Source organism: Lipotes vexillifer, unplaced genomic scaffold, assembly GCF_000442215.2.
Source record: "Lipotes vexillifer unplaced genomic scaffold, Lipotes_vexillifer_v1.1 scaffold215, whole genome shotgun sequence".
Lineage (NCBI taxonomy): Eukaryota > Metazoa > Chordata > Mammalia > Artiodactyla > Lipotidae > Lipotes > Lipotes vexillifer.
Window position 1 is genome coordinate 167,240 of NW_006776544.1, and position 8,156 is coordinate 175,395.

Here is an 8,156-nt window from a genome sequence, read left to right on the forward strand (position 1 = left end):
TGATGAGCATGCTGGCCATTAGAGAGGAGGTGTCACTTTGGTGAGCTGTTCAGCTGAAGCATTTTTTTCATTTCCCTCAAGGCCAAGAGCTACATCTGAGACGTCTTTGCATCTCTGATAATACCTAATACAGACTTTTGCCTGTGTTAGTAAATTATATTAATACATTATTCCTTCATTCTTTTGTTTATTAATGGTGACAAATGTTATTAGAGAACAACTATATTTCACTGCAAACATAAAGCTTTTCAAGTACTTTGTACCTTTTTTTTTTTTTTTTTCTTTTTGTGGTATGTGGGCCTCTCACTGTTGTGGCCTCTCCCGTTGTGGAGCACAGGCTCCGAATGCGCAGGCTCAGCGGCCATGGCTCACGGGCCCAGCCACTCCGCGGAATGTGGGATCTTCCCGGTCCGGGGCACGAACCCGCGTCCCCTGCATCGGCAAGCGGATTCTCAACCACTGCGCCACCAGGGAAGCCCATCAATTACTTTGTACTTTAAATTGATTTCTCTGGGATGGCCAGAGATTTAGGACTGCTGTTGTTTCTATCGGAAATGTGAGTTGACACCAAATAACTAAGTCACACGTGAACTTCAAGGTTATGATCCATTCATATGTTTGCAAATACTCAGAAAAATTATTTTCTTCCACAAATTACTTTTGATAAATTTGAATAATGATGAAGGGACAAGATGGTCTTAGTGATAAAGACAGTGATGTTACTATTGCCTGAAGCCATTGCCTCCCCTCCTTTTCCAATAACCATCATTCTTTTCTGAATTGAAGTAACAGCCTCTTCATTGGACTTCCTGTCTGAGTCTCCTCCTTTGCCTCTAGTTTATTTGTATATCCACTCAAAGTATATAGCTTTTCTAAAACACAAACATGAGTACGCCACTTCCCTATTTAAAAACCCTTCTCACTGACCTCAGGATAAAGTCCACACTGTTTAAGATGGTGTACAGGGCCCGCCATCTTCTGTGTCTGCCTCCTTCTCCAGCCTTCTCTACTGTCACTATTTACTGGCACATGCTATTCCCTCTGACTGAAACTCCACCCACTTATTGGCTCAAAAGACTTCTATTCATCCTTCAAAACCCAATGCATTATAAAGATTAATGAAATGATAGATGAAAAAGTGCTTTGGAAGAAAATAAACCAAAAAATCCCCAAACGGCAGGTCCTTCAATGGACCTTCACTGTTACTATTTCCCCCATCCCACAACTCCTTTCTCTGTGCTACATCTACATGTTATACAGAGTCCTTTTGTTGCATTTATCATGTTGCAGTTCCACTGCTTTGTTTACATGTCTGTCATTTCCACTAGACATTGAGTTTGTAAGTCATGGATTCAGCTTTCCAGCCTTTCTTCACCTTTATATTCCCAGCATTTGGAGTACTGACTGACACAGAGGAGGGGCCAGGCATTGTTTGTGAACTCTGTAACCAGACGGTGACAATGATGATGGCCTGGGATAAGAGAAGAAATTGTTATGTCTCTACAAGTGCTCTGTTTTGTATGATGCTTCACAAAGTCATCAGAGAAATGGGAGAGGCCTCACTAACTGCCATACAAAGAGGTTTTACTACCCCAAACAACTCTTTTCTTTATAGCCTGGAAAGCAGATGAAGCTGCATTGACAAAACTTACTCAGGAGGCCAGATGCGATCTGTCTACCAAGGGTGGAAAAATGACAAGGTAACTGGTTTTAAAAACTACCTCTGGCAGCTTGTGTAAGAGGACTTTTAATTCGATTATAAAAACCAAACTCTAACAGTTGTGCTTTTAATTAGAATGTAAAATTCATTTAAAGTTGACTGAAGGCTTTGGGGGAAGGGATTTAGATGTTTTCAGGTGATATTTAATGATGTAAAAAAAGTAAGAGTTTTACTTCCAGTTTTAGGGGTCCAGATATCTTTGAACTTAAAGACAAAACTATCCTCAACTTCTGTGATCAGCGACATCATTAACACACTCCTCAAATATGATATTACTATGGATCATATAGATTTCTAGTTGATAAAGGGCTTCCCGTACATCATTTGAGTCCCACAGCAACTCTGTGAGGTCAGCAGGGCAGGGATTATCGCTCCCATTCAAAGTAGGAAAACCTGGGATTTAGTAAAGATAAATGACACACCAGATTGCACATGCCGCAGGAGATCCAAGTCTAGAGCCTAGATTTTCTGTCACTTGTTTCAGTACTTTTTCACATTGTACCCTCTCCAAGCTATTGCTTGGTGCTTTCAGCAGCCTCTGGAGGCTGGCCTAAATGGATCATGGCTCTGACCCATGTGACATGTCAGATACTCCAATTTCCAATTTCATACTATTAGTCAGCAGTCAGTGAATGGAAGTTCAGGATGTCATGAGAATCCAACATTGATCTCTCAATTAAAAAGCAAAGCTCCCCTGGGAGCCAAACTTAAAGATAATTGGTTTTCTTATTTGAACTGTATCTACCAATCCCTGCTTGCAGAAGGTTGTAGGAGTGTTTAAAACATGTATACATAGGCAAGTATTGTGCTCTTTCTAAACCCAAAGGAGGTCACTGCAGGAGCTAAAAATGCTTTGGTTACAACCACCTGAAAACCAAAAGAGCCTTTAGGGCTAAGAACTAAGTACTCTTAGTTCTTCTTTTTGGAAGCTTGGTGGGTTCCATGGAAGTTAGGGAGTAAAGTATAATTGTGCAGATATAAAAGGAAAGGTTGGAAAGCTATGATTCTTAAGACCCTGTCGGATCTTTTTAAAGGACATATAATATCGTGTGTGTCATGATGTTGCTGGATCTATTCCTGGTCAAACGACATAGTAGTGGTACAGCAAACCAGCTACATGTCTTAGCAATCCACTTTGGTTTCTTCTAAGTATTTTGGGCTCCACATATGCAGATGGAACAAGAAGACAGGCTCTGAGGAAGCAAAGTGAACATCTCTACCATGGGCTCATCGTAGCCATCTAAGGATGGCTTAAGTTTCCAAACTCAAGTGGAAGGAAAAAGATGAGGTAATGATCTTGATAATCACTGTCCACACCCATCTTTACCCCTTTCTCCTCTTCTAAAAGATGATTGTTCTTTCTTGTCTAAAGATAATGCCTCCACTTGTATATTTCCCCATCCCATCCCCTCTAACCCTCCTTGCTCCATCAGTCATCCCTTTGCATGTCTTTCATATTTACTTCTCTCTGGACTTAGACTCTTCACCTAGAATCTTGATCAAGTTTCTCCTTTACTAAAAAGCAAAATCAAGAATGAACAAGAATATCTTCTCTCAATCCTCTCTCTCTCTTCTACCTCTACTTTATTTTGGCTCTCTCTCCCTCTCCTTTACTTCACCAAAAGTCTTGAAATAATAACCTACATTTGTTGTTTTTACTTTATACCTCCCTGTCTCAGTACTGTCAGGATTCTTGTCACAGCACTCCAGTATTCATGGCTCCTTCTTTACTAACAATTCTGATGGCTCCTTTCCTTCCTTGGACTCTGTGATATCACTCTCTTTGTTTCTCCCACTTTAACCCATTAAAAAAATTTTTTTGGTATTTCTTTCTCAAAAAATGTATATGCTCCCCCGCTTTTCTGTCCTGTATAACATGTAGATGTAGCACAGAGAAAATCATTAAGCTCCCGACACATAAGTTACTAAACTGAAGGTAAGTCTTTCTTCAGGTACTTACATGTTACACATTAAGGGCTGGACACTGAAGAGAGACAAAAAGAAAGCAAAAAGTATAAGAGCATGCTATAATGGAAGGAGCAAGAACCAGAAAATAAGACCTGGGTGTCATTTCCTGCCCTGTTACTAACTAGATCTAGATCCTAAGAACGACAATTTACCTGCCTGAATTTTCTTTTTTAGTCAAAAAATTAAAGGGTTGGTCAAATGACAGTTTTAATGTCCTTTCTGTCTTTAATAAACAGCAGAAGGAAATGGGAGAGACTTAACACTTATCATATAGTCCTTCATTACAACTTTTTTTTACAAATATTCCCTCTCTTGCCCCTCTTTTCTTCCATTGTTTTCATTTGTCAAACTCCAAATCTGATTGAAACCAACTATTTGCCTACTCCACTCTAGCTAAACATTGCTAGTGAAGACCATGCAAGAAAGCCGTGTGATTACACCTTAAACTTATGCTCTCAAAAATCAAATTGCCACTCAATAGTGCCTGGAAATTTTAGTGTTTCTTCTAGAAGGATAGCATTCTCATTTACAGATATGACTATTTTATTATATTTCCTCTGCCCTCAAACCTTCCATATGTCTTCCTTTACCCTCACTTTTGCATGATAACATCTCCTACTTCGTTGAGAAAATGGAAACCATTAGAAGCAAACTCCACCATCTTCCTAAGATTAGATGTATCAACTTACTACAACTGCATCTATTTTCTCTAGCCTTCCTCTTGTTAAAAAGATGAAATGTCCATGCCCTTACCAAAGGTGAACCCATCCACTTGTGCTCTGTATCCCATCCTTTCTCACTTTATAAAAGATTTCACTCTTAAAATTAGCTCCTCATTTACTAATATATCATCAAAAACCCCTCTATGCTGGATCATTCTGATCAGCATGCAAAAGGGAAAGTCAATGCTCATCTCTCTGTAGCTACCACTCAATTTTCCTGTTCCTCTTCAGTCTCCACTACTTTACTGAATCTATTATCCATGTAACCAAACATAAGAGACTATTCTGTGTCTTCATCTTAACCTTATACCAGCTTTTAACACAATCAATAACTTTCTTCAAACATGGCTTCTCTTATTGTATTTCCTCCCACTTTACATCCTACCTCACTGACTCCTTTTCAATCTCTTTTTCTTACTTTTCCTTCTGTCAGGCCTAAGAGAAAGAGGGTCTTAAAGCTCAGCGTAGTACATTCTTGTGTATCCATAATCTCTCTGCAGGTCACCTTGTCCATTATTGTGGCTTTGAATATTATCCATATGCTGATGATTCCTAAATTTATATTCTACTCCAGCGTTCTCATGTGGGCTACATACTCTCAAATCCAGCTGTCCGCTTCTCCTCTCCACTCAGAATTCTCATAAACAAACATTTTAAACTTAACACTTCCAAATTGAACTTTCCCCTAAACTTCGCTCCACATTATCACCATTAAAGTAAACGGAAACAGTTGCTCAAACCAGAAGCCCAGGAGTTATCTTTGATAGTTCACTTTTTATCACTCCTCACATCTAATTTATTAGTAAGCCCTGACATGTCTACCTCCAAAATGTATCTTTACCCTGTCTTCCCTCCAACTTTTTTGCAGCCACTTTATTCAGGTTTACTATCATCTCTCACTTGGTCCACTGAAATAATCTCTTAACTGTCTTAATCTACCCATGAAGTTCTCACTCTAATTCATTAATTACACAGTGTAAAAAGTGATTATAATGTGTAAATTTGATCACAATGCTGCTTAACCTCCTCCAATGAATTCCTACCATATTTAACGTCTACATGGCATAGCATGGCCTACAAGGACATATATGACCTGGCCCTTTCCTATTTTTTCTACTCGTCTCTTCTTCATCTCTTTCTCTCTGTCTCTGTTTCTCTCTCTCTGTCTCTCTCTGTGTGTCTCTGACTCTGTTTCTCTCTCTCTCTCCAACTCCCCCTAAACCATATATATGTATTTTTCAATTTCAGTTTTTCTAACACTCTAAATCATTCCTTGCTTAAGGCCTGTTCCCTCTGCCTAGAATACTTTCTCCCACCCCTCACTCCCAAATCTTGCATGACTATCTCCTTCCCATTTTTTTAGGTCTCAGTGTTTTAGGATTTTCTTGACCACACCAACCAAAGTAGCCCTCTCCTAAACACACATACATACAGCATATTCCTATTTTGGGTCCTTATTTTTTACATTCATAGTGGACAACTCAAAATTATTTTATGGGTCTCTTTACTTGTTTTTAGTCTTTCTTTCCTACTAAAATGTTAACTCCATGAGATGTAGAGAGTACTCCTGACTTGTTAAAAAATTCTTGACTTTTTCACCATTTTATTCTAAGCACATTTCAAAGAATTTGGCACAGAGTAGGCACTCAATAAGTGTTGTCGAATGGATGAATGAATGTATTAAATGCCTAATATGGACCAGTGATTATGCAAATCGTGTTACATAGAATTAATATGCTGTTCTAAAGATGAGGAAACTGTCAGATAAGTGATGTGACTTACTCAAAGGCACACGTCATTCAGTGGCAGAGCTGGAATTTGAATTCAGGTATGTCTCTATTATACCATACCATATCCCTACCATCACTAGTTCACCCTCATGTCATTATGCCTCCTCTACTAATGTATAGAGAACTTACTATTAAATAAGTTTTAAGAATTAAACATCCTTCAACACTTGAAATTCAATTCATATTATTTAATTGGTATGGAATTTCTAAAACAGGAAACAAATTTGATCATAGACTTTATACAATTTACAGGTAAGTCATTCAGAATATTTATTGCTGATGACGATAACACCTCTAGCAGCAATAGAAACAACCAGATCTCCAAAGATGGAATATTTTCTCTCTGTTTTTTCAAAAATAAATAGTAGGAAAAATGTGCATCTTCATGTGTCATAATCATAGTTTCAAGGGCCTATACATTCTATATATGAAGGGATAATTGAAGTCAAAGGTGAACTTTCCAAATGGCCTCTGGGGGACTGTGATCAAATTTATTAATTAAAAATCTTGAACATCCAGAAAGAAGCCAGTTTTGCTTGATATGTATGATGCCTCTAAGCAGTTTCATTTTTTTTCTAAAAATAGAATTTGATCAATGGTCATTCTTTATATTTCTTTTCTTTTTTTTCTTTTTTATTTTTTTAGATCCAAGTCATGGCTAGCACTGAAGAAAATATGACTCAGATTTCAGAACTTAGCCTTTTGGGTTTTGGGGATCTTCACGGCCTTCAGTATCTTCTTTTTGGGGTATTTTTGGTAATCTATGTGGTGACTCTCATGGGCAACATTGTAATCCTAACTGTGGTTTTGGCTGATTGCTCCCTTCATTCTCCCATGTATTTCTTTCTTGACCACTTTTCCTTCCTAGAGTTTGGCTACACCACTACCATTGAGCCCATGATGCTAAGGACATTGCTGCCACCTCATGTGCCTATTTCCTTCTCAGACTGCGCTTGCCAGTTTTATTTATTTATTTATCTATTTATTTTTGCTGCTCTGGTGGCTACAGAATGCTTCTTACTAGTTGTAATGTCTTATGATCTTTTCATAGCCATCTGTAACCCATTGCATTATTCCAGCATCATGGACCACTGGGGTTGCTTACAGCTAGCTGGCACCTCTTGGATAGCTGGATTTCTGGCACCCATCCTTCTCATGGTCCACATTTTTCGGTTAACATTCTGTGCTGCCAGTGAGATTGACCACTTCTTCTGTGATCTGAAGCCCATCATGAAACTGGCCTGCACTGATACTCAAGTAGCTGAGATGACCTCTTTTATATGCATCTCTTTATTTGTACTAGGTCCCTTTCTGCTAACTCTGGCTTCTTATACTGACATCATCTCCACCATTCTGAGGATTCCTTCTGTCACAGGAAAGCAGAGAGCCTTCTCTACCTGTTCCTCCCATCTTACAGTGGTCAGTCTGTATTATGGGACTCTGGGCATTGTCTATGGCTTCCCATCACAGCCTCAGAATGAAGACTTATTGAAGTTGCTTTCCCTTCTGTATACAGTACTTACCCCTGCCCTCAACCCTATTATTTACACTCTAAGGAACAGGGATGTAAAAGTAGCCCTGAGAAAATTGGTGTAATGAGGAATGTACACCTTGTGAAAGAAAGTTTGATTTTTCTAGTAGCTCTTGGTATTTTGTGAAAACCCTAACAAAATGGAAATCTTTCTAAAGGGTCAAGAATAGCTAGTTTTCCTTTGTCCCATCAAGTTTCTCCACATTAATGAACAGGAAGGGTATCAAACTTTCTTTTGTTAAATATTTTGTGGATACTAGGCATTATGCTTTTCTTTGCATGGATTATTGTGCTAAATCCTCATAGCAACACAGTAAGGTAGCTACTGTTATTATCCCTGCTTTACAGATATCACAACTGAGTCCTAGAGATTAATTCACCTGCTCAAGACTATCCAGCCAGACAGTAATGAAACCAGGATATGA

The 8,156-nt window shown here is 38.6% G+C and overlaps 1 protein-coding gene across 1 annotated transcript; it reads left to right on the forward strand.

Moving 5' to 3' along the window:
• Positions 1–6,854: 6,854 nt before the first annotated feature.
• Positions 6,855–7,796, forward strand: LOC103088698 (olfactory receptor 10A4-like). Its single transcript, XM_007450486.1, has one exon. It carries the CDS (start codon positions 6,855–6,857, stop codon positions 7,794–7,796), a length of 942 nt encoding a protein of 313 aa, XP_007450548.1.
• Positions 7,797–8,156: the final 360 nt, after the last annotated feature.